This window comes from Daphnia pulicaria, chromosome 1 (genome assembly GCF_021234035.1).
Source record: "Daphnia pulicaria isolate SC F1-1A chromosome 1, SC_F0-13Bv2, whole genome shotgun sequence".
NCBI lineage: Eukaryota > Metazoa > Arthropoda > Branchiopoda > Diplostraca > Daphniidae > Daphnia > Daphnia pulicaria.
In genome coordinates this window covers 25,042,835-25,068,753 of record NC_060913.1, presented here as the reverse complement: position 1 = coordinate 25,068,753, position 25,919 = coordinate 25,042,835, and the positions used below count along the sequence as shown (strand labels likewise).

The following is a 25,919-nucleotide window of genomic DNA, read 5'->3' as shown; positions in this document are numbered from 1 at the left end:
GATTCTGGATCGATGATTAAAGAGAAATTCGATTACAAGTCTTTCATCTGATTTTATTTACAGGAATTCATGACCATCCGGTGGATCAACAATTTCTTTGATGGAGGGCAAATAGTGAAGGACAGAAGAATGAAAGTGCAAAAATAACGTCGAATATGAAAATGTCTCGTTAACATACACGAGTAATAGCCTGTTATTATGTATAGGGGACACATAATTATGAAAAGCCTCTGGAGTGGATTGATATGAAATGTTACAGGAAGTCCAAGGTCTATGTAAAAATAAACACGGCTGGAATGTTCACAATGCAATTCCAAACAATTGATAATTAAAGAAGAAACAAAAGTAACAAAACAAAAATTCAAACAGATTTGACTAGATACCAATGTCAACATCATTTGCCACGATACTCATCAACCAAAGTAACGTAGAATGTTGTTGTTTTTTGCTATAATTAGTTTTTTTCAAGCAAATATTTAGAAAAAAATAATTATTTTACAATGATTGGAACCGGAATATAACGATTTAGACAACCAACCGACTCAACATCTCGGCGTCCTGTTCAGAGAGAAGCGGCAACGGTTCATTTCCATTCGTCGTTTTGGGTAGTGAACGACCGAAACGGATGATTGTCATTTTAGAAGAAGAAGAATCTTCATCTAAATTAATCGATGAAGGTTCGTTTGGCTCCGACTGCTGGTTGCTGTCAGCGGATGGAGTAGCCGGCGGAGCGACGAACGTCGGTGGCGGGCGGACGCGGATTTCGTACGGCGATGAGTAGACGTCGTTGCCGAGAGCAGCGGACGATTTCGGCGGAGTCTTGACGGGTTTCCCATTGGTCAATTTGGTCGGCAATTTGAATTCGCCGCGCATAATCTTCTCCCACACTGAAATAATATCCAAAAATGAAAAAGGTTAGAGAAATGAATTGGCACCAGCCACAAAAGGAAAATAATCATTGTGGAATCGTACCGATGGTTTTGGCGTCGCGTTGGTAAGGATCCATCAAGTCGAGCGAGTGTTCGCTTTCGCTGACCAGATTCGACATGCCGTACAGCGTCAAAACCTTGGGGCAATCTGCGGGAAAATAAAAGAAACGAAAAAGTTAGTACTGGTACAATGACTACAATCAGTTGATTGTGCGATGCTATCGATTCTATTCGTGTGCTGTGTAATCATTATCAGATCCATCCCGAAAAAAAGTGCAACTTAAAAACCATTTCTCTCTCTCTCTCTACTACACCAACATCTAATCGCTCGGCAGCGCTGGGAAACTTTTACGTTGGGATATGCAAATCACTCACGAGAGCCGACCTCATGCCAGAGTAGTTTGTTTGACGTCATCAGTTTTTCGTTGCAGGAATTTCCTGCACACAAGTCAATGCGCACACACGCACCGTGACTTTATAGCCTCTCTCCGTGCATATAGAGATTCGTGACTCGCTGACCCGCTGATTAACGACTGGACCGCCCTCGGAGGAATGTACACTTGTGTTGCGTGCAAATAACTGGACATCAGTAATGCCCTCCTTTCTTTATTCTCCTCTCCTCATTTGAAAGATTTTCAGTTTCACGACCGTGTCAGCGCCTCGATTCGTGACGTCAGCAGAATTCCACACGCCGGCCAGAAGAGTCTTCCTGAATTCCCAGCTATAGAGAGAGGCTTTCTATCTTTTATTTTTCTTTTACATCCTGGTCCAAGTCGAACAGAAAGAAAAATAAAAATGTTTCAAACGACCTTCCCTGCGGCAGATTTAGACGAGTGTGAACTGATTTTATTCCTATGGCCTCCATACCTCCAATCCCGAAAAAAGAAAGAAAACCACCGGGATACTGTTGTTTCGAGAAAATAACCTGGAAACAACAATTTCGGTAGGTTGAAATAGGGGGAGAAATAATATAGGATATCCATCACGAAATATAAATACAGCGCCGTGTGTGCCAGGGCCACATCAGTGATTATACGTACAGCACACAGCAGACACTTGTGGAAAAGATTTCAGAAACTCACGATTCTTTTATTTTCTCTCTCTCTCTATCTGTTGATGGGTCTCGTGTGTTGCGGTCTTTTGTCGTGATTACGCGTGAAGCGGTACATTCTTTTTCCCCTCCGAGCCGGATTCAGCTCTTCAATTCTTTCGTTTGCGGGTGAAAACGCACAAAAGGAGGAAATCTCTTTTAAGTGAAGGGAGAAGAGGGGGACAGACATAGTTAACCGTTGCACAGCTGCTAGTTGACTTTTTGAAGGATACATTCACTGTACGTACTTATAATGACGTGTCTAGCGAAACTATAGGGACTAGGACGAGACTATTTGTTGCGTGTGAAATTGTAGATCCGGAACACGAAGCCCGGACGTGATAATTGATTTCGTGAATTTTTAAAAACTGCCTCTTACATTGGTGGGGGTAAAGTTCAAGAGTGAGAAAAGAAGTCAAATAATTACCGGGGATGTCAGAAGTCTTGCAGTACTGTTCCACTAGGTGAACGAAAACGTAAAATAACCGGCCCATCTGTTAAGATAAAATTTGAATTTAGATTTTGAATAATTTCGCGCTACATTGTGTCGATTTCGTGACACGAGACTTGAACGCACGAAATGGAATTAAGTTAAAATCAATTGTTACCTTTTCTTCGTGTTTGAGCAGCTCCCAAATTGGAATGGCGGCCGCGTCGGTCGGTTGCGGCTGATTCACTAAAATGAACGAGGCGACAATCAACAAGAGGAAAGGGCAGCGGCAACTCCAGCGGGACATTTTTGTCTTGTCGACGTTTGAATAAGCGAACGAAATGGTCAACACGTGAAAAATCGAACGGGAGAAAATCAAGGGACTGTGATGGCGGTGTTGGGCGTCTGAGTGAACGCTGGTCGAGCAACTGATTCTGGCCGCACGTTACGCGTTGCCTCTTATGGGGCAGGAGGAGGAGGTTGGGATGTTCTCTGGCGGGCGGGACTGGAGGAGGAGGTCCCGAAGAGGAGAAGAAAGAAAAAGAAGAAGAAGAGGAGGAATGCACCAAACTCCGCCGGCAAGGACGTTCTCCATCCACCGTCGAATTTCTTCTTCTTCTTCTTCCTTGAATTTTCTTTCTCTTTTCTTTCTTCTCTCTCCCTACACCTTTTCCTTCGTTCGTTTGTTCGTTCGTTCGTTTCTTTCTTTTTTTCGTGATTGGAATGTCTTGGTCGGCCTCTTTCCGACATTCTTTCGGAGGTCACCAAGGTCGTTCGTCCTTCTCTTCTCCGTTTTTCCCAATTCCCTCACGACGACCGAACGGCAATGGAAATTCCGCACAGAAACTGATTGAACGTGAATTTCGTTTTGAAAAGATTCTGGCGTCAAATTTAATTCACGGCGGAGTATAAAGGCGTCGCTTTGATTCTGCAACCAACGACATTGGCCTGGTTAAAACATCTTCCTGCCAAGGTTCATTCGCGCACATTTATTACGTTGTTGTTAATGTTGTTGTTGTTGTTTGGTATTGGAATTGCGGGAAATGAGCGGTGCGATGCGGTTGTTGCCGGGCGCATTGCAACAGAATTCACGGACGTCCAATGAAATTCGGGTCATCGAGTACGAAAGTTGAACGAGTCGACGACTAATTTATTAGTCGACCAATTCAGTCGATGCTCTGGACAACATTGGAACAATCGGGCGCTTTATTGGTTTTTCTTTTGGTTCTTTTTTCTCCCGATTGGAATGCAAACGTCCAACAATCAAACGAACGAACCAACGAACGAGGCGAATCCACGTCAATAGAAAAACCCACAAGGAAAAGCCGAAAATTCAAATAAGAAAAAGAAAAGGAAAAGAAAAAGGGACGTTGGCTTCTGCTGCTGCTGCCACAGTCGAAGAAAACGATTGAGTAACATTCCCATATATGGTCATGTCTCTCTTGATGTTTTCCCATCGCGCTGGCCGTTTCTTCGTTCCAGCCAGTCAGCGCAGGCCTCGGCAACATCCTTCACCTTTTCCTTCATCATCATCACGCAATCACACGTGAATTTATTTTATTCTCTTTCGGCTGCTGGTAGTCGGAAAATATTTTCCCATTTCTTCATAAAATTTGAATTTTGCGCCAATTGAATTTTCCGGTCGATTTTTCAGAATTTGGAGGGAAATTCAAAATTGTAAAAAAGAAAAGCGGAACGGGTTGAAATGAAGTTGTGGGGTTACTCGAGGTTAATCGTCGAATTGAGGTGGCCGTTTCTTCTTTTCCACATTATTCGAATGATAAGAAATTGAGAAGAAAAAGAAGAAAAAGAAATGGGAGGAAAGAAGAAGAAGAAGAGGCCGAGGGGGGAAAAAAGAAACGAATGCGTCGGCCGTCGCCGCTGCTGTCCGCCACCGACTCTCTCCGCTCATTGCACGCGGGACTTGCGAGTCCCGACGGGACGGCGCCGACTGGATGGCGCCAGATCAAAAGAAAAAAGAAAAAATAAGAAGAAAAAGGTAAAAACTGGCATCAGGCGGTTGTTGGGAGAGAGAAAAGAAAAAAAAGGCCAGGAGGAACTGCTGGGCAGAGAGGCAGCAGCAGCCGACGGACTGGCGGTTGTTGTTGGGGCGTTCGATCGTTCGGGTCGACTCCATCAAACATCATTTATGCGCCCATCATCTTCCCACACGTATACACACACACACACGAGAGGGTCTACACATACGGAGGGGCCGCCACACTATGACGGCGTTGCTCTTTTCTTCTCTTCTCTCGTCCCAGTGCGCGCGTACAGAAATAAATAAACGGCCCAAAAAGACTCGCGGGGTTTAAAAAATAACAAAAAACATTTGGGTTGCGGGACTGCTCCCGGCGGACCAGGCTCAACGTCGCCACCACTACAAACAACAACAACAACAACAACAACAACGAAAAAGAAAAGAACAAAACAAAACAATTGCCGACTAAAAAAGAGGAAAACACTTAGCCGTTGCAACACAATAGGAAATTCCCAAATACTGCTACTGACGCAATACATGTTTCGGAGACAATCGAAGAATTTATAGTCAGTTTGTCATACAGACAGACTATGATTATTATTATTCAAATAACAGCAGTAAAGTGAGTTGGGGGCTTTTTTTGTTGTTTTTTCGACGGTCACTTGGGTATTCTGTTATTCTCTTCAAAATTCGATCATTCCTCGATGATAAGCGGAAAAAACGGGAACAGGACAGTGGCCTTTATTTTCGTTCGTTTTTTCTTTCCTTATTCCTATCACGATAACATAAACGAGTTCCAGAAAATGACGACAAAAACAACCGGTGCTGTTACTGCTACTATACACACACACACTCTGCTGTTGGGACTGCTGTTACAGTTATTTTGTAACTGGTCCGGTCTGGTTCGGTCTCTGATCGGTGGAACCGAAATAGCGCGATTAGAATATAGCCTATAAGCCTAACTTGGGAGTTGATCAATGTCCAGCACATCTGTTGAATAATATGTAACAATCAATTGAGCAAATTGGGTGGAATGAGATGCAATAACGACAGCAGAGCGGGATAAAAAAACAAAAAAAAATGCGCGTTCGATCGACCCGGCACGGCAAAGTCGATGAAAACGGGGCCGTCCACTTTCAATTATTATCGTCAAACGGAATTATTATTATTATTTTTTTAATTCTCCGAGTGAACCAGGGTGGAATATGTAACGGTCTCGTTACGCTCGTTTCGTGATATTACACGGTCAACAGAATAACTTGCGTTGATGTTTGAAAATTCTCCCGCGACCGAGTAAACGATTGGCACAGAATTCACAGTATTATAGCCTACATTAACCTAAACATTGTTAGCAGCATTAACACAATTAACTAGCCATCTTTAAGACAAAAGCATGCGAAAATTTTTGTTATAGTCTCAAGATTAGAGATAACGGTTCTATTTCAATTGCGAATGCTGGGATTTCCATTGACCCAAACTGTTGTTGCGTGAATGTCGCCATATCTGGGACATGAGCAACAAACGGCCGTGGGTTAGACAATCCAAATCGCTGAATATTCTGATGCGCTTCTTTTATCATTTCTAGTCGGGATATGATTGTGCGCAGCAAACGATCAAATAGATGCGGATAATAGAGGAAAGATTTGAATTATTTAGGCATAGGAGGGGCGCGGTCAAGGAATTCCAGTCCCGCCACCACCACCACCAGCCACCAACAATTTGAACGGCATTTAAAAACAAACAGACGAAAATTGTACGGAGAAGAACAAGAAAATCCCACGCATCACATCGTCGTTCCTCTTTTTGAGCGATTGGATCGGCTCGAAAACTTTCCCATCGTTTCCATTTTGCCTTACACAAGTTTGTCTCGGCCGCCGGTTGTTGATGGCCGCCGTACTGCCATGTTGTTGTTGTTGTTGCTGGTGAGAGATGCGCGTGGCTCGTGCCGTATCTGCCCGTTCTATCTCCCCCGCTGGCCTTGGTATGCGGAATTTCGGCCCTTTTTTCTCTTTTCTTTTTCTTTTTTCGTTCGTTTCTTGTTTTTCGGGAATTTTGGTTTTTCGAAAGGTACAAACACACAGACACATCAGTACGATCTTCGACGCCATAATAACAATAATGCACTGCACTACGCACTGTAATATCTCCAAGAGACGTCACTAAGCAAAAATTCCGCACCATCCACACTCGACGTGTTTCTCTTTGCGCCAAAACAAAAAAACAAAACAAAAAATTCACGACCCCGCGGCTAAATTCGTCGACTCGAACGCAAGTTGAAAAAAATACAAAAAAAAAATTTGCATACGGCGACATTTTCGGATCGTTAACCTCCTCCTCCACGATCAATCTGTCCTTTCCTAGCGACGTGAAATTATCCACAAATAAGGGAATATTTTTCTGTTTTCCTTTTTATATTTTCTTCCTTCAAAAAAAATTTCCTTCCATTTCCAGGAATCGTAAAAAAAAGAGCCAAAAAGAAAAATCGCCGTGTTAAAACGTTGCCGCATATGGCCGCCAACATCAATTCGCCTTTTTCGTCTATACGCAATTCAGAGGTCAATATGTAGAAACGGGAAGTACTGGTCAAACATTTTCTGGCTGACCGCAACCCAAGTTATAATAAGAGAAAAACCCGCTACATTTGAAATATAGTAGCTGTGGGAAATATAATCGCCGTATAACCTTTCAATAGGGGACAAACTCGAATATTCAAAAATGAACAAGGGACGAATAGAAGAAAAATCTGTCGAATGAAATGGAATCCAACCGAATAAAATACGCGGGGGGTCCTTTTTTTTATTGGAAAATATTTCTCTACCAATGTGATGCAGTTTGTCTCGGACCTTGCAATCAAACCTGGCGGTTATTATTATTATAGCCGCTCGGTGTTCATTAACATATACATATCATTCCACCTGCAAGTTTTAAAAAGATGCTTATAATTGACGCTATTTATTGATAACCCAAAAGAATGGAAGGATGGACAAGGAAGATCGTTCATCACGCACCTTGCGCTCGGTACATCTACTGCACAGATATAGCTGCCAGGCATATAAATAAATGACAGATGATAATTCATCCCGAAAAAAAAAAGGAAAAATACAGAGACGAACGACGACTAGACAAGAAAGAAATGTCGTCCTTGAATCGATATGTTGTTTCTTACCTGTTAAACATCTCTCAGCGTCTTGTCTAACTACTCGGATCACATGTCGGGCCAGATTTGCATCAAATTGTTGTTCGCCGGCGCGGCCAACAATTTTCATGTCCAACAGCTGATGTTATTTATGGCGATCTCAAAATAGCCCAGCTCGCGTGAATAATGTCTAGCCCCGAATATTTTGACTTGCAAGTGTAGGTACTTTTTAGACGTGCTGGATAATAATCGATTCAATGCTGTGCAAAAATTATCCGCCCAAAGGTGAACTGATGTAACTGATGGACAATTTTTCGGGGATATAGACCCACACATCTTCTTTGGGTGTTGTATAGATCCTTGTATGGCTATCACTTGTCTTCCCAACACTTTACGGCCTTATTGGCTTACACATTATAGCGCGGATAGTGCTATAGTACCTCCTGATATCAATCCGGAATCTCATTTGATTTGCGCAGTTTGGAAATCACCTCGGCCCCAACTTTTTTCTGTAATGCGTAGGTACGTGACGGCTTACGGTGATCCCATCGCAGGTTTTGTCAGACCCAAATTTGGGTGCCACACCTTTTTCTTTTGTGTGTGCCGGAGTGAAATATCACGACAACTGTTTTGTCCTGTGTCAAAACCGGGACAGACTCACACAAGACGATAGGCGAACGAAAAAAAAAAGATTCGTTCAATTGTTTTCAGTCGCCAGCGTTTTGTCAGTCGGTCCGCCGATTGTTCCGGTAAAAGGGTAAACGACATTATCCCGACGGTATAGAATAGATAAGATGGGACATCAAAATAATATTCGATTCTCTCCTTTGAAGGTTGATGGGAAAATCAACAAGGAAATAGTTGTTGGGAGACCAAAAATGGAATATCTACAATAAGCAGAAAATGAATTTGCACATTTTTAGCGCAATGATGGAGATGTTGAATCGGTAATGAACCTTCTTTATTCAGCACCACTTCATTTAATGCACGACGTGGAGAAATTAAAAAATAAAAGGTGCATTTCATTATTTCGGCTACACGTTTTTTAATAAGACATTTGCGCGGGCTATTCAAATCTTCATCCACCGAATATTTTTCGCGCCGTTTCATCTCCGATTATTTTCCGTGCGCGTTTTTCTTTCTTTATCTTATTCCGTTACGTCATTGCGGAGACAATTGAAATACGAATCAATAAAAGATTTTTTTTTTTCGAATATATAAAAGGAATGTGTCCTCGCCGCGTGAGATAACAATAACCTGCGCGATCAAAAAGCCAAATAAAACGTCATCATCATCAAACAACACAGCGGCTTATCTCGGGCGGCATTTTTGTTCTCTATTGCGTTTTATTGTTGCGCGAATGCAACAACGGCGGAGAATAATAGAAAAAGCGAACAAAATAGAATAATGGCCAACGTTACAATGGGTCGAAAATAGAAAACCCATACAGACTTCTTTTACCACCTCGTTGCCATTTTGGCCGAGAAGAACAACAAGACGGAAAGAGCAAAAAAAAGAAATGCGTCTCGGTTGGAAATGTGTAAACGCATCGCAATCCAAAGAAAAGAAAAAGAAGTTGCCGACTAGTCGTCGATTTTGAGATTTTCCCACATTTTCTAGACGAGAAAAAAATGCTTAAATTGGTGGAATGCTGGAAAAAGGGTTTCTGAACTGGACGTCTAGAAATCAAAGAGCAACAACAACAACTGACAGCTCTACGGAGAAATTTTATTTACAATCAACGAGCGCTTCGAAGGTTTGAAATTTTTATGAGTTGCAGCTCCCATCGTCAGACGGTCCTTTTAAGAGTCGAATCGAAAACCCACACAAGGGAAATATTTATTCAAATTCAAATCTATAACCAGTTCAACCGCGCTCGACGAGCGGCCAGCAGAATAACCAGCCCCCGCTCATCATCCGGAATTCCCAAGGTCGATTCCACTGAGCCTTTTGCATTCGATTCGTTCCAGATGCCAAATGGGAAAAAACAAAACGACGGGGGAAAGGGAAATGATAACATTGCGAATAAGAAGTCTATCGGGGGAGTGACGTCACCGGTTTCCCGGAACGCCCTTGAAATGAATGAAAACAGGAAGGGAAAATATAAATGGATGGATTCAACTTGCGGTGGAGCGGCGGAGCTAATCAGCCGACCGCGCCATATCGGGATCTAATTCGCCATCTTTTTTGCATATTAGATTGTGTGACCAGCACCACCAAGTGCCGGCCACGTACGAAATCTTTTCACCACCACCACCCGGTGAATTGTTAATTATCCCGAATGAACGTGAGTGATGAATCCCCTTCGTTGGTACAACTTGTGTTTTTCCTCTTTTGTTTTTCCACTTTCCTTTCGCTCATTTGCGGTACAGCAACTCATTGCGATAATGCACAAAAACAATGTCGGGAACGACAGGAGGAAATGAGTATACTCTTCGGTCACGCACTGCCAAAGAACCAGAAACAAGAGACCTGATAATGTGAAAGGAGACGAGGCAATTGCGGAAAACGAATAGACCCGAGTACTTTATGGACATTTGCCAATTCCACCTTTTTTGTATGTCCAAATTTGTGTCTGTCATGCTCACGCAGCACAAATTTAAATTTAGCAAAAAAGGAAGAAAGAGAATATCCTTTCACCCATCTTTACCCAGTAATTAGACCTTGTCCGGTTGTCAGTGATTACGTCAGACATCACTTAACATTTGAGTTTACGTTTGTGAACGAAAAGCTTAGACATACACAAGTCCGGGTTGAAAAACCTTTGGATATTATTGGACTATATACTCACCGTAGCTATTATGCAGCTCTGTCGATGGCTCTTTCCAGGAACTCAACGGCCACGAAAAGCAGAAGCAGCAGCAGTCCGGCTCATAAATAAGTATTAGGAGCTGACGAAAGAATTTGCTACAAATTGACCGCGTGCGAGTCACAGCTGAACGTTCCACCAGGATGTTGTTGGCGAGTCATCATTTATTTATATGTGCTTCTTTTCTCTTCTTTTTTTGGAAGAAAATGCCGAAACTGATTGCAAATCAGAGAATCCCGGGAACAAGAGAGTCAACATCCGCCTCCGTCCACTCATCCACGCGAGGCTGCAGACAAGTTGGCGGTGGTCTCGTCTTGAATCACGAAAACCTTTTGACGTCAGACACGCGAAATCCAATTCACAAGAGGCTCGAAACGAATCGGAAAACGGAAATTCTTATCGGGAAATCGCGGGAAAATATGAAAGAAACGAGTCGAAAAATAGCGGCGAATGAACGAACGAAAAGGAACGACAATAAAAAAAGTCAGAACCGCAACGACGTCGACGGACCCACTGGATGACCGAGTGACTTTTATAAAATGGCGACATTGTTCCTCCACGACGAGATGACACAATTCTTGCGTGTGTATACCCTCCCTCCCCCTTCCCCCCGGTCGTGGATGGACGCCAACATCGTGATGACCGACTTCACGGATCATCATCGTCGTCGTTCGTTTGGGGCATCGATCGGACGCCGATTTGAAAAGGAAAATCCGCAACGGTCGGAGCAAAATGACAACGCCTTTTGAAATGTTTAGAAACGAGACACTTCGTGATTTCGAATCGCTTCGTTCGGCCGACGCCGACAGCGTCCGTCACGGTTCGGTAATCGACGGCGTTGCGTGCCCGGCAATCGTCTCAGCGTTTGCAGTCCGACTCATCCAGTCCCGCGATGGCGTCACTTCCATCGAGGTCGAAATGCATCACAATCGCATCCGCACGCAGAAAAATACGAAAATTCACGAACGAAAAAAGAAAAAGAAGTTGAAAAATGAACAGCCGGGAACTCCAACGGCCGTGCGGGAACTCGTTGATCAACGCCAGTCGGAGCAGCGGGACGATGGGGCCGATTGCGTCGTAAAAGATGATTCATTCCGCCCTCTGTTACAGTCAAATGAAATCAATCCGGCGGTCCTCTCAGCACGAAGCGAACGCATTTTGTGGCTTTTTCATCTTTCACGGCCGCCCAAAAAGTTACGGGCTCTGCTTTTGCCCAACGACTTTGTAACCGACCGACCGACCGACTCACGAACGAACGAACGAAATAAAATGAAAGAAGAACAAGGCCACCACCGGCGAATCCAATTCGAAATCGATCATCGCTGCTGCTGCACAGGCCGGCGCCTTCCTTTTCCTATTCAAACAAAAATCCATCCATCCATCCATCCGCTTCTTTCATCTCTTCGTTTGCAAGTGAATCAGCCAAACCAAATGAGAAGCGTGACACTCGCATCCGTTTTGTTCCGGTTTCATTTCAACAGATCACGACTGTTTGCGTTTCAAATTTTGACTCCACATCAGTACACCTGCACTGGTGATTGCGAAAAAATAATCAAAAACAAATCATAAAAGGGAAATTCACGAACGCAACATTTCGGCGTGAGCGAATCATTCACGTGGAAATGCGCAGGCGTTTTCCACTTCTAAATGTCGTGAATTTGTTTGTTGTTTTCAGATGAGTCATCGATTCCATCAGAGAAAGAAAAAAAGAATTTCTCGATTGTGTCTCACGTCATTGTGCATCACAGCTCGAACAAATTGTTAGAAAAGCGGATGCATCCGGCGCAACCGGAAAATTATTTTTCAAAAAACAATCAAATGAAAATAGAGAGCCCGTTCCTTTTCAGTGGCGTGTTTGTCCAGCCATTTCGAATAGCGAACGACCGCGGCCACCCAGCTCTCTTCAAAATTCAACAATGGAACGAGGAAGACTCAAGAGATTTAATTGGGGTTACCTTAGGGGTCTTCATCGGAGAAACCTCGATGTGCCAACGAGCTAAAATCACAATTCATACCATCAATTTCGACAGATTGGTTTTATCGCACAATAAAACAGTGCCTGTGTTATAGCTCAAAGCTTGTCTCAACAACCTGTGCAATGTCTACAGTCTCTAAATCAAAGCCTCTAAACAACTATCAGAACACCGGACTGCCGGACATCTGCTCTTGAAAAGGACGACGGTTTTGAATTTAGAGAGATGGAATCACTGAAAATTTGATCTTCTCGATAATTCTAAATTTCACTCTGACCACCCTCACCTTCATCATTTCACCCACCTCACTCAACTTAGGAAAACTATATTCAAGTTTTCAAGAGCTGAGGACCCACACCTACAAACAAAGTGGATTTTTCAAGTGAAGAAAACTGAAGAAAAGTTGTGATTCCGTTAGCTTCATCTAACAATCGTCTACTAGACACTGTTGCAAAAGAGACCCAAGGAATTCTACAATTAGGGGAAAGCGTCAAACACTTTAAAGATTCAACATTGGCGGTCAAAAAATTTACGAAGCAGGAAGTCATAACACACGGACAACTTAATCAATCAATTAGCATACGCACTGACAGGAGTGTGTGTTCCGCACTTGCCGAATTCGGTACAAGAAATAAGATCATCTTTTTACTGACTGAAAGGTATTTGAAGAAAAGAAGTTATAGATCTTGAAGTTGATCATGACGGATAATATTAGAAGTTGCAAGTGAAATCAAATTAAAACTTGCAAACCATATTGTCTGACCAAGAGTTTGTTGAAAAGTAAAATTCGTAACATAAACAAGTTTACACGTAGATTAACAAAAAAAAAGTAAAAAACCAAAAATAAATAATTCTGAGACATGAAAGAGATATCCTTCTGTAATCTGTAAAGTAGAACCTTTTACGATTTTACGAATCGAATTTGTCGCGCAGTTCAAAAGAATCGCGTCATTCTCCAAACGAATTTCGAAAAAGAACAAGGCTGGTGCAAATTCAAATTTCGCGGCCAATTCTGGCAAGTAACCTGTCAGTTTTTGCCTGAACATCAATTGTTCAGATCACTCACGAACAAGGAAATCGACACGTTTTTGGACAAGTTCGGTTTATAGCCGTTATTTGTCGTTAACGCCCCAAAATAAGCCGAACATGAACGTCATTATAAAAACGAGTTGGGAAAATACGACAAATTTCGCAATCCAAATTTCAAGTGACGCGACATTTTTTGTTGTTTCATGTTTCAATCAACAATAAACAATTAAAAAGGAAAAAAGAAACTCAATTGTTTCGGCCGAGTATTATTACCAAAGATAATAAAAAATACCGTAGGCCCAAATGTTCAACCCCATCAAGTAGAAAAACAAAAAGGGATAAATAAAAGTAATTTTTCCTACCTTGCAAAGCCCAGGAAAAAACAGCCAGGAATCTCTCCAGAGTCCAGATACTCCACCCACAGAAAAGTTGATTCACCAGGAGAGATGGGAGGAAAGGAAGTCCATCGTGAGTACACTCACGTCAATGTACACGAGCAGCAAACGAAGGAAGAAGAAGAGATGAATCATCTGTGCTAGATTCACCAACTGGATAGTGTATACCTGCAAAAAAAAATTGACAAATGTAATGGAAATGTTTACTTCTTCATAATGATAGCGAACACTGAAGACCCCACCTACGACCAAACTTACTATTCAAATGACCCATAAATCGAAACAAGCAATATTTAGCATACATGGGGATATGCTTAAATCTCCAACTCCTCCACAAGGATAACAGCTAAATATGATCCTGGAACTGGCTCGCCAATGACGACCGATCTGCCAACAACCGTTTCACCAACTACTCCTACTGAAGCTATTTCCAACAGTTATTATTCGACACAGCAGCAAACGACCATTTCAAATCAAAAATAATTAAATTATTTTCCTATCTTTCCAGCAACGAACGAAACACTGGCAGCACCGCGAATATCGTCAGTTGAGATCCAACAGAATCCAGTCACACGAGGACGATGCCAATATTTCCTACACCAGTTTTTAAAAGGAAGATAAATTTGGTTTATACAACCGAAATTTAAGCCAACTTACAGAAAGTAAATGAAAATATTGTCCTAAATAAAAAAGATTCTGAGATGATCTTAATGTAACAGTCTTTTAATATAGACATCCTGTTAATGTTAATTGTTAAATGAAAACATAAAAAACAGAAGTATTATTGAATTATTTTAAAATTCATATTTGACTTGGTTGACACAAAAATAAGTAAAAGTACAAGTAAATAATTAAAACCAACACTACACTACTACAGTAATTATTACGTGTGATAGGGAGAATTGTGTGGTGGCAGATGAAACAGAGGAAATTAGCGTTTGAAACTAAAATGGAAGATTAAGGAGCTTCGTAAATTTGAGAACGCAGTTTTGTTGCAATCAATCTCAATGATTTATCACTTGTACCTGATTCCAATTCTTCTCTTTCGCCATTTCTTTCAATCGCAAAATGTCCACATATCCACATCTTACAAAAACAATCTGGGCCAAGGGATTCATTTCGTTCATGAAGAAATCGATGCCTTTCTGGTTAACATTACGACAATTGATCAACAGTAACGATGTCAAATATTTGAAGATGTTCCTAGCGCAAGCTTTCTCAATTATCTGGTCAGTAAGAGTGTGACAATTCAAAATGTTAATTTCTATAAGAGCAGGGGAAGACAAGAGAAATACCAAAATTTCGGGAGAAATAGCGAAAGGCGAATTGTAACTAGAATCCAGTTGGAGGGTTTTCAACATCCTTAACGGAGCTGCTTCATGGGACCTAGGATCTTCCTTCGGTGAATAAAAAGAAGACTGGTCTACTTCTTGCTCTGCAATGTCACTAGGCCTATCATCAATAGAAAGATGAAGTTCCTGAATATTTGGGCAGCACTCGATGATTAAGTGAACTTTTCCGCTCGGAACCGGAGGCAGTATATGTAGGCATTCTAATCTATAGCCATGGACTCGAAGAATAGGAACTACACCGCCGTGAAAAGGGAACGTCAAAAAACTGTCACAAGGAAACCACATGAGACTTTTGATTTGATTAAGTTCACGAAAACCTGTAATAAAACTGCATTTAGTTTCTTGACACACTCGAAAACATACCATTAATTCAGATTTCCTCACCTAACAACTCCACATCCGTAATTCCTTTAATCGTGTACATGACAAGTTTGACGAGGGCAGGACACATGGAAACCATCAACGAAATGTCGCCTTTTTCGTAAGAAACGTTGCGTGGAATTGACAACTTGGTCAACGAATATTTTTTCAATTCTCTGGATTCATTGTGAATGTCACGGAAGATTTTGAGGATATTGTGCTCTTTGTCGAATTCTATTTCTTTCAGTTCCGTTAAATGTTCGATGGCAAATTTAATTCCGACAGAAGTCACTGCTGTTCTCTCAATCGATAATTTGTAAAGGGACCTTTGTCCGATGCAAAAATCTTGCATTACGGTATCCGTTACATTGGGGCAGCAATCAACTAGTAACTCCCTGAGACAAAATATTAAAAACAAAAAAAGTAAGTGCTAGCTGCAAATGAGGTAATTTACTCTATTGGGTAAGAGTCTACCTTAGTTGTGGTTTACGAGTTGCTCCAAGACTTTGCATGCAACTAGCACCATATGTTGAGTAAGACAAATCAAGAACTTGCAAGTGTTCAAATAGCTGCAACATGGAAAAAAAAATATTGTCTTCCCATATTTTTACACAGTCATCATAATAACCACCAATCTTTAATGTAGCTAGTTGCTATAATTGTCAAGAGTTATTATTCATCAATTCTTACTAATAATAAGGAATAATAAATAATTACCGAACATCTGACTGAAGCTAAGCGCACAATCCGAAGATTTCTTTCGACATCACTTTCAAATGATAAATTTCTTGATAAATCAAGAACTTTTGAATGTGGGTTGATGAGTAATTCCAACATCTCCTCTTTTAGCCTTCCCTTTTCTATGAGACATCGAATAATGTACTCCAGACAGTGTGAAGCTGTGTGTAGTCAAAATGGTATAATAAATTCAAAAGTTACGCAGTAACTAACTATTTCATAGACACTCACGTAGATGATAAAAATGACAGGAAACGTGCTCCGAGTTACGCAATGCCGTCCATTTCTCCATATTATCGACGATACTGTCCATACACAATTCTGATAGAGATTTGTGGTACCATTTCGGCTGAGGCATGTTGAAGAAAATGGTAAGAGAAAATCAGAAAACAGTGAAAGACTTCAATGAAAAACCACGACACCAACGTCCAACGACGACGAACGACGATTATACACTTAACGACTAAAGAGTAAAGATTTTCTGAATTTCGATCCCTTCCCCTGACGGCCTGACAATAAAGGCGCGAAAAGAATAATTGCGTTGAACAGCAGATGCACTTTTGCCAGATTTTTTTTCAACTCGCGTGAGTCGAAATAAAATTAAGAAACGAACTAAATCGACTAGATTTAGCTACAATATTTACTTATTTGCTAAAAAAAAATTGCAAATAATATTCGCACTAGCAAATAATAATTTTCGTGCAGCCATTCATCACGCTGTTGTCAAATGTAACTTTTGTTCCCTTTTGGCCTTCCCGCCAAATCAAGTAATTTAAAATAAAAGAAATAATAAAACCGAATAAAACGAAGTTGTACTTGAACATAGCTCTGCGTCAATAATGGAAGTTAAGATAAAATTCTAATTTGTTTAGTTTTATCTGTTGCTATGGAAATTTATTCGTTTTTCTATATGCATTTGCACATTTAACCTCGATCACAGTTCATACGATCACTTCTGACAGATTGGTTTTATCGCAGAATAAAACAGCTTGTCTTAACAACCTGTGCAACCTTGACGGTCTCTAAATCAAAGTGACTGTAATGTATTTCTACCTAAACATCCAGGATTTCGTCTCCTAAAACTTTTGACCGCTTTGTTACTCTGTGAAATGAATCCAGCCGAGTTCACGAGGTACAGCTTGGTTATTTAGTTCATCAGTCCCTTTGGTTGATTTTTAAACAAACTTTATTTTTTGGTTATCTTGACACAACGAACAATAAATGCTTTACAAATATTTGAAAGAACACGGAAAACAAAGAACAGGATGGAATCCACAAATGAATTTTATACAAATGAAATTTAGGTTTCTAGGTCGACAATCTCAGCATCACCAGACATTCAAAGGCCCTTCAGCAATTAAACAAAGGACACTGAACGGTGCATTGTCTACATTATTATTTCATCAGGTACTGGAAAACATTTCGAAAGACGCCATGCAACATTAAAAACAGACCCATTTGCCACCGGGGGGGAACGATTGAACCAGTTGAGAATAAGAAGAGGCCGATTTTACTATAATTCCAGATCGACGGTATTGTCCAGCAAACTGTCGGTACTATAGCCGTCGAAAAGTTGACCGCATTCAACTTTGAAGCTACAACACTTTCTGCAAAGATAAGAGCAAGCTGATATGAGTAAAACTGATTGGACTGTTGAATGAAATTTAAGGTCTAACATACCCGAGTTAATAATTAAAGTTGAATTTGTAAGTCTGCAGGATTGAAGTTGATGACGTTGGCGTTTTCTTGCTGGTACAGGGAAGGAGAAGGACACTAGAAAGGCACACCAATAAATTCCAAACACTTGCGGCTTTACAACCGATTCCGGCTCGTTGGTTGGAAGTCGCAATTATGGGTGAGATGTCTTGATGGGTTTGTTAGATTCGATTTTCAGTGTTTCGGTTGTGCGATGAAATAATAACAAAAGACGAAGGTTCGTTTGGCTCCGACTGCTGGCTGCTGTCAGCGGATGGAGTAGCCGGCGGAGCGACGAACGTCGGAGGCGGGCGGACGCGGATTTCGTACGGCGACGAGTAGACGTCGTTGCCGAGAGCAGCGGACGATTTCGGCGGAGTCTTGACGGGTTTCCCACTGGTCAATTTCGTCGGCAATTTGAATTCGCCGCGCATAATCTTCTCCCACACTGAAATAATAATATCCAAAAATGAAAAAGGTTAGAGAAATGAATTGGCGCCAGCCACAAAAGGAAAATAATAATTGTGGAATCGTACCGATGGTTTTGGCGTCGCGTTGGTAAGGATCCATCAAGTCGAGCGAGTGTTCGCTTTCGCTGACCAGATTCGACATGCCGTACAGCGTCAAAACCTTGGGGCAATCTGCGGGAAAATAAAAGAACCGAATAATTTAGTACGGGTACAATGACTGCAATCAGTTGATTGTGCGATGTTATCGATTCTATTCTAATCGCTATCATCAGATCCAGTACCGAGAAAAAGTGCGACTTGAAAACTTTTAAAATGATCATGCGCAATCTGCAAGCGCTCGCTTAGTATGTCGTAGTAAGTAGACGAGATATGCAAATTTCGTTACGAGACGCCGGCTTATAACCTTCACTATCGTGTGAGTGTTTGACGTCATCAGTTTTTGGCCAAAAGGAATTTCCTCGGCTGGGCCATAAACACTTCAGCGCGCTATACATGACCGTGACTTTATAAACGCGCAGCGTCAGTTTCGTGACGTAACCTGCGGATTAACGGCGGGCAATAACAGCAGAGACTCGAGAATATAATGCTCTTCGCGTGCGTGCAAATATTTGAAAATCAATATAATGCCTTTTTTGGGGTATAAGCTATTTTAAGATCCTCACATATCCTGGTCGAAATCTTACAAAAATATGTATGGCCGTTTTCTGCCAAATGCAATTTCGGGCGTTCGTGTCAAATACAGATTTTACTCGGAAAAACTTGTTCTTCTTCTTTCGGGAAGGTTAACACAGTAAAAAATAATGAAGTCAAATAATTACCGGGGATGTCAGAAGTCTTGCAGTATTGTTCCACTAAGTGAACGAAAACGTAGAATAACCGGCCCATCTGTTAACATAAAATTTGTATTTAGATTTTGAATAATTTTGCGCTTCATGGTGTCAATTTTGTGAAAAAAGACTTGAAGGCACGAAATGGAATGAAGTTAAAATCAATGGTTACCTTTTCTTCGTGTTTGAGCAGCTCCCAAATTGGAATGGCGGCCGCGTCGGTTGGTTGCGGCTGATTCACTAAAATGAACGAGGCGACAATCAACAAGAGGAAAGGGCAGCGGCAACTCCAGCGGGACATTTTTGTCTTTTCGACGTTTGAATAAGCGAACGAAATGGTCAACACGTGAAAAATCGGAACGGGAGAAAATCAAGGGACTGTGATGGCGGTTGTTGGGCGTCTGAGTGAACGCTGGTCGAGCAACTGATTGTGGCCGCACGTTACGCGTTGCCTCTTATGGGGCAGGAGAAGGGGGTTGGGATGTTCTCTGGCGGGCGGGACTGGGGGAGGAGGTCCCGAAGAGGAGAAAGATGAAGAAGAAGAAGAAGAAGAAGAAGAAGAATGCACCAAACTCCGCCGGCAAGGACGTTCTCCATCCACCGTCGAATTTCTTCTTCTTCTTCCTTGAATTTTCTTTCTTTTTCTTCTCTCTCCCTACACCTTTTCCTTCGTTCCTTCGTTTCTTTTTTTCGTGATTGGAATGTCTTGGTCGGCCTCTTTCCGACATTCTTTCGGAGGTCACCAAGGTCGTTCGTCCTTCTCTTCTCCGTTTTTCCCAATTCACTCACGACGATCGAACGGCGATGGAAATTCCGCACAGAAACCGATCGAACGTGAATTTCGTTTTGAAAAGATTCTGGCGCCAAATTTAATTCACGGCGGAGTATAAAGGCGTCGCTTTGATTTGGCAACCAACGACATTGGCCTGGTTAAATAACATCTTCCTGCCAAGGTCCGTTCACGCACATTTATTACATTGTTGTTGTTGTTGTTTGGTATTGGAATTGCGGGAAATGAGCGGTGCGATGCGGCTGTTGCCGGGCGCATCGCAACGAAATTCACGGACGTCCAATGAAATTCGGGTCATCGAGTACGAAAGTTGAACGAGTCGACGACTAATTTATTAGTCGACCAATTCAGTCGATGGACAACATTGGAATAATCGGGCGCTTTATTGGTTTTTCTTTTGGTTCTTTTTTCTCCCGATTGGAATGCAAACGTCCAACAATCAAACGAACGAACCAACGAAGAAACGAACGAGGCGAATCCACGTCAATAGAAAAACCCACAAGGAAAAGCCGAAAATTCAAATAAGAAAAAGAAAAGGAAAAGAAAAAGAAAAATGGACGTTGGCTTCTGCTGCTGCTGCCACAGTCGAAGAAAACGATTGAGTAACATTCCCATATATGGTCATGTCTCTCTTGATGTTTTCCCATTGCGCTGGCCGTTTTCTTCGTGCCAGCCACTCAGCGCAGGCCTCGGCAACATCCTTCACCTTTTCCCTCATCATCATCACGCAATCACACGTGAATTTATTTTATTCTCTTTCTGCTGTTTGTAGTCGGAAAATATTTCCCCATTTCTTCATGAAAATGTGAATTTTGTGCCAATTGAATTTCCCGGTCGATTTTTCGGAATTTGGAGGGAAATTCAAAATTGTCAAAGAAAATCGGAACGGGTTGGAATGAAGTTGTGGGGTTACTCGAGGTTAATCGTCGAATTGAGGTGGCCGTTTCTTCTTTTCCACATTATTCGAATGATAAGAAATTGAGAAGAAAAAAGAAAAAGAAATGGGAGGAAAGAAGAAGAAGAAGAGGCCGAGGGGGGAAAAAAGAAACGAATGCGTCGGCCGTCGCCGCTGCTGTCCGCCACCGACTCTCTCCGCTCATTGCACGCGGGACTTGCGAGTCCCGACGGGACGGCGCCGACTGGATGGCGCCAGATCAAAAGAAAAAGAAAAAATAAGAAGAAAAAGGTAAAAACTGGCATCAGGCGGTTGTTGGGAGAGAAAAAGAAAAAAGGCCAGGAGGAACTGCTGGGCAGAGAGAGGCAGCAGCAGCCGACGGACCGACGGTTGTTGTTGGGGCGTTCGATCGTTCGGGTCGACTCCATCAAACATCATTTATGCGCCCATCATCTTCCCACACGTACACACACACGAGAGGGTCTACACATACGGATAGGGGCCGCCACACTATGACGGCGTTGCTCTTTTCTTCTCTTCTCTCGTCCCAGTGCGCGCGTACAGAAATAAATAAACGGCCCAAAAATACTCGCGGGGTTTAAAAAACAACAAAAAAACATTTGGGTTGCGGGACTGCTCCCGGCGGACCAGGCTCAACGTCGCCACAACTACAAACAACAACAACAACAACGAAAAAGAAAAACAATCACCGTATTCACAAAGAAGAAAACTTGCCTAACAATTTGATGTTGTAAAACAATGAGAAATGCTAAGGAGAATAGAAATATAGACTCCACCTAGAATTGTTTGTTATTCAAATGTTTGTCGACCAGCTGTTTTTGTTCCCAAATACTTCCATCACTTTTTATTCAATCGAATAAAAACGGGAACAGAACAGTGGCCTTTTGTTTTCTTTCTTTCCCTATTTGCTTTCTCTTTGATCTACTAGAACGAAAAGCAAATGAGGACAGAAAAATGCAAAGTGAATCAAATGGATCAGAATATTCTATCTTGTAATAACTTTGATAAATCAGAATGAATTGCAAATTAATCTTGTGGAACTTTCTCAATTCACAAATTTCCCAAACTATGTTTTGTCTTTTGTGGAGGGAGGTTTAACGTTCTCAAACACGCAGACTTTTATATTTGACTTTTGTATCCGTTTCAGGACAAGGAAAATCATAGCGCTATTTGCACAAGTCATTTAGCGAAACTAAATGTCTGAAATATTTATACACTTGCCAACATTTTATTGGTACCGTGTCTCCGGTGTAGAGATAACGGTTTTATTTCAATTGCGAATGCTGGGATTTCCATTGACCCAAACTGTTGTTGCGTGAATGTCGCCATATCTGGGACATGAGCAACAACAAACGGCCGGGTTAGACAATCCAAATCGCTGAATATTCTGATGCGCTTCTTTTATCATTTCTAGTCGGGATATGATTGTGCGCAGCAAACGATCAAACAGATGCGGATAATAGAGGAAAGATTTGAATTATTTAGGTATAGGAGGGGCGCGGTCAAGGAATTCCATTCCCGCCACCACCACCACCAGCCACCAACAATTTGAACGGCATTTCAAAACAAACAGACGAAAATTGTACGGAGAAGAAAATAAATCCCACGCATCACATCGTCGTTCCTCTTTTTGAGCGATTGGATCGGCTCGAAAACTTTCCCATCGTTTCCATTTTGCCTTACACAAGTTTGTCTCGGCCGCCGGTTGTTGATGGCCGCCGTGCACCATGTTGTTGTTGTTGCTGGTGAGAGATGCGCGTGGCTCGTGCCGTATCTGCCCGTTCTATCTCCCCCGCTGGCCTTGGTATGCGGAATTTCGGCCCTTTTTTCTCTTTTCTTTCGTTACTTGTTTTTTCGGGAATAGAAGGTACAAACACATCAATGCTGCGATCTTCGACGCCATTATAATAATAATCATACACATTTGCGCAACACGACAATGTGTCCTGGCGTCTGCTGGGACGACGCCCGACCGTCGCCAGCCACATTTGAATATTCACGAGACGTTATTTTCAAATCGTTTATCTCTCTCCACAAACTCTCCGTGGTGTCCTTTCCAAAAACTAAAAGAGTATTTTATTACCATACTGCCCCCTTCAGTTATTCTATTTCCAGGAATCAAATTTAAATCAAGTGCATTGACATTTTTGTCGTGTGCTGGAATGACAAATTCACAACATATCAACCACCAACCGGTGCACATCGCGTATAGTTCAAAAGTTATTTAAATATTCACGTCTCGAGTATCAAAATGTATTTCTGTCTGGACATAGCCAAAACGGTGTCATTGGTCAAAAGAGGTTATTGCTGACATGGCAGTCAGGTGTCTATGGCAAACGCCAAAACCGTTATGGTCTTGTGTAATATCCTCAAACTCAGCAAGAGCCAAAAGCATATAATAAGAAAAACCCCCAAAATAACCAAAGAGGGACAACAGCAGCCGTTCGCCAAAGTTATTTCAAACGTTTCTCTTATTTCCCGCAGTTATTTTTAACCAAAAACAACAGAACAGACACGTATCGATATATGTTCTGAAAGTTATCGATCGATTATCAAGTTTCGCCATTGGGAAAACTGCGCAACAAAAGATCTGTATGTACAATTGTCCGATTGTCTAGAATTTGAATGAGAAATTTTCAAGATGACACATTTTATATTTCGGTGGCTATAACAACAATGGCGATAGTCCTCGGAATAGCATATCCCTTTGTTGTTTTATATTCAAACAAGTCGATTGTGTATATACATCTTTCCATTTCTATAAATACGATTGCGCATCACACAAAAGAATGAGTAATAACACATTCCCAGAAGAAGAAAGAACGCGCCAGATCATTAAATGCGCATAATTGACAGACGGACACACGTGGCTATTATTTATTGATGGGCATCAGCAGCAGACGCTACCAAAAAAAGAAAAATGATCAACGCGCGTCCATCACGCGGCACAACAGTTATGCGCACTTTTTCGGTAAGCTGCTGCTGCTGCTGGCAGTTGTGTGATGATAATTCATCTCAGCTGTTTGGCACACGTTTTCTTTTATTTTTCTACTGAAGAAGAAGAAAAGGTAGGCGACGATCGACGAGCGAAATGTCGACGTCCTTGGTCCCGCCTGTCGTTCATTTTTTTTGTTTTCCCGTGCTGGCCATTTGCATCAGAATTTACGCGGAAAGGTGCTGTGATATGAGTCAACCGAGAAAATTTCTACGCATCATCGTTGTGTTTCGCCATCGCAAATCTGGCGTCAATGCCGAGATGTTCAGCTATTCATTATATGATTATACTATTATTACATATACTGCTCATACATTCCGCGTAATTTATTGGTATAGTAGGAGAGTCTATTATAATATTGCGTCGAGATCGAGAACAGGTAATCACATGGTCACACAGAAAAGGTAGGACGCAAAATAACACGCCCCAAAAATGTTCTTCTCTCCTTACACGGGGCTTATCTTTTTGCGATGCTGGCAGCGCATCACAACACTTTACGGCGTTGGCGTATTGTACAAATTACTTTGCTATTACGCAACACTGGAGGCAGGACATTTGTTTCTTTTTTCTGCGTATAAATTCAACCGATTTGCGCAGCAGTTGGGATCGCCAACTTTTTGTTTGTCAGACCCAAAGTTGGGTGCCACACCTTTTTCTTTGTGTGTACCGGAGTGAAATATCACGACAACTTTTTTGTTCTGCGTCAAAACCGGGACAGACTCACACAAGACGCTGGGCGAACGAAAAAAAAAAAGATTCGTTCAATTGTTTTCAGTCGCCAGCGTTTTGTCAGTCGGTCCGCCGATTGTTCCGGTAAAAGGGTAAACGACATTATCCCGACGGTATAGAATAGATAAGATGGACATCAAAATAATATTCGATTCTCTCCTTTGAAGGTTGATGCGAAAATCAACAAGGAAATAGTTGTTGGGAGACACCAAAGATGGAACACAAGAGAGAATGATTCCCATTAAACCGCAGCAGAAAGTGAATTTGCTCATTCCAAACTTAATGATGGAGATGTTTATTTCACGTCTCTAATGGACAGAGTCTATTACGTCTTTCTGACCACCTTTTCCTCTTTTTATTCACGGCTATTATTCAACCGCAATTTTTACATTAATTCGACTCAAAGGCAATTTACTTTCATTTGATACGCTACACGTAATTTTAAATTTTCCCATTTTTTCACGAAGATGGATGTCTTATGTAATGTCAACACTTTCGACACCCTTCTCACCTTTGATTACACCGACAATTTTCATCTGTTCAAAAATGTCGGGTGGTAAAATTCGACAAATTCGACTTTACCTCAACAACTTGACTGGGTATCACGTCGACGAAACCAAATTGCTGCGGTTACTTCCATCAGTGTGTGGCCTTGGTAGATATTGGCGTTATTACAATATCGGGCGATATTAAATGTTGAAATCTTTCAAGTGGAAAGTCGATAAAGCTCTCAGGTATATGAGGAAGAAGAAATATAACAAATGCGTCCTCCTCGGCACAGCACGGGATAACAATAACCGGCGCGAACAAAAGGAAAATGTATAATAATATAGTTATGGATGTTTAGCAACATTCCTTCGTTTTTATGGGTCTGCGAAACGAACAGCAGACGATAGGCGGCCCCAGAGGACCCAAAGTGTACAGTGTAACATGTCCATATGTAACATAATGGACATCAAGAGATTGCGAAGTGAATAAACATCAACACCATTATATACCCATAGAAAATAAGGAGTTTGCTGAGACAATGGTGGATGTTGATGTGTGTGTACGGCTTTCCCTGCGATTGTTGTTAAACACGGAAGAATGCTGCAAGGTTTTCGAACTCAAATGACCCGGGGAATCAGAGAACAACAACAACAACAACAACAACTGACAGCTCTACGGAGAAATTTTATTTACAATCAACGAGCGCTTGGAAGGCTTGAAATTTTTATGAGTTCCAGCTCCCATCGTCAGACGGTCCTTTTAAGAGTCGAATCAAAAACCCACACA

At 41.7% G+C, this 25,919-nt stretch overlaps 4 protein-coding genes and 1 long non-coding RNA gene across 10 annotated transcripts in view; 1 reads left to right on the top strand and 4 right to left on the bottom strand.

Moving 5' to 3' along the window:
- Nucleotides 1-25,919, bottom strand: part of LOC124316898 (28S ribosomal protein S35, mitochondrial-like) — a 148,002-nt gene that overhangs the window by 57,242 nt on the left and 64,841 nt on the right. The window lies entirely within an intron of this gene.
- LOC124316694 lies at nucleotides 33-2,897 on the bottom strand. Its single transcript, XM_046782637.1, has 4 exons — nucleotides 2,628-2,897; nucleotides 2,447-2,513; nucleotides 973-1,077; nucleotides 33-887 (listed from the first exon to the last, which is right to left on the bottom strand). The coding sequence occupies exons 1-4, from the start codon at nucleotides 2,754-2,756 to the stop codon at nucleotides 526-528; spliced, it is 663 nt and encodes a 220-aa protein (XP_046638593.1). The 5' UTR covers nucleotides 2,757-2,897; the 3' UTR covers nucleotides 33-525.
- Nucleotides 620-18,378, top strand: LOC124319789. The gene is made up of 2 exons (XR_006913482.1): nucleotides 620-677; nucleotides 18,156-18,378. It is a non-coding gene; the product is annotated as an uncharacterized LOC124319789 (long non-coding RNA).
- On the bottom strand, nucleotides 14,554-16,716 carry LOC124315248. Of its 3 annotated transcripts, XM_046780800.1 has the most exons (7): nucleotides 16,454-16,716; nucleotides 16,202-16,383; nucleotides 15,959-16,137; nucleotides 15,509-15,879; nucleotides 15,068-15,441; nucleotides 14,798-14,998; nucleotides 14,554-14,716 (listed from the first exon to the last, which is right to left on the bottom strand). In XM_046780800.1, the coding sequence occupies exons 1-7, from the start codon at nucleotides 16,578-16,580 to the stop codon at nucleotides 14,636-14,638; spliced, it is 1,515 nt and encodes a 504-aa protein (XP_046636756.1). In that variant the 5' UTR covers nucleotides 16,581-16,716; the 3' UTR covers nucleotides 14,554-14,635. The 3 variants fall into 3 exon arrangements, with proteins under 3 accessions (XP_046636756.1, XP_046636747.1, XP_046636764.1); XM_046780791.1 differs by having other exon boundaries at nucleotides 14,798-15,441; XM_046780808.1 differs by having other exon boundaries at nucleotides 14,798-15,441; nucleotides 15,959-16,053.
- LOC124317130 (rhythmically expressed gene 5 protein-like) lies at nucleotides 17,391-19,655 on the bottom strand. Its single transcript, XM_046782743.1, has 5 exons — nucleotides 19,387-19,655; nucleotides 19,206-19,272; nucleotides 18,454-18,558; nucleotides 17,903-18,365; nucleotides 17,391-17,829 (listed from the first exon to the last, which is right to left on the bottom strand). The coding sequence occupies exons 1-4, from the start codon at nucleotides 19,513-19,515 to the stop codon at nucleotides 18,100-18,102; spliced, it is 567 nt and encodes a 188-aa protein (XP_046638699.1). The 5' UTR covers nucleotides 19,516-19,655; the 3' UTR covers nucleotides 17,391-17,829; nucleotides 17,903-18,099.

Bases quoted from the DNA above. Each gene is read 5' to 3' on its own strand.
- LOC124316694 (XM_046782637.1), bottom strand. From the start codon at position 2,756: ATGTCCCGCTGGAGTTGCCGCTGCCCTTTCCTCTTGTTGATTGTCGCC. The intron at 2,514-2,627 runs GTAACAATTGAT...TTATCTTAACAG, and splicing joins TGCTCAAACACGAAGAAAAG to ATGGGCCGGTTATTTTACGT. The intron at 1,078-2,446 runs GTAATTATTTGA...ATTTTCCCGCAG, and splicing joins CAAGACTTCTGACATCCCCG to ATTGCCCCAAGGTTTTGACG.
- LOC124315248 (XM_046780791.1), bottom strand. From the start codon at position 16,580: ATGCCTCAGCCGAAATGGTACCACAAATCTCTATCAGAATTGTGTATG. The intron at 15,880-15,958 runs GTAGACTCTTAC...ATTTTGTCTCAG, and splicing joins ACTCGTAAACCACAACTAAG to GGAGTTACTAGTTGATTGCT. The intron at 15,442-15,508 runs GTGAGGAAATCT...GTTTTATTACAG, and splicing joins TACGGATGTGGAGTTGTTAG to GTTTTCGTGAACTTAATCAA.
- LOC124317130 (XM_046782743.1), bottom strand. From the start codon at position 19,515: ATGTCCCGCTGGAGTTGCCGCTGCCCTTTCCTCTTGTTGATTGTCGCC. The intron at 18,559-19,205 runs GTAATTATTTGA...ATTTTCCCGCAG, and splicing joins CAAGACTTCTGACATCCCCG to ATTGCCCCAAGGTTTTGACG. The intron at 18,366-18,453 runs GTACGATTCCAC...TTATTATTTCAG, and splicing joins ACGCGACGCCAAAACCATCG to TGTGGGAGAAGATTATGCGC.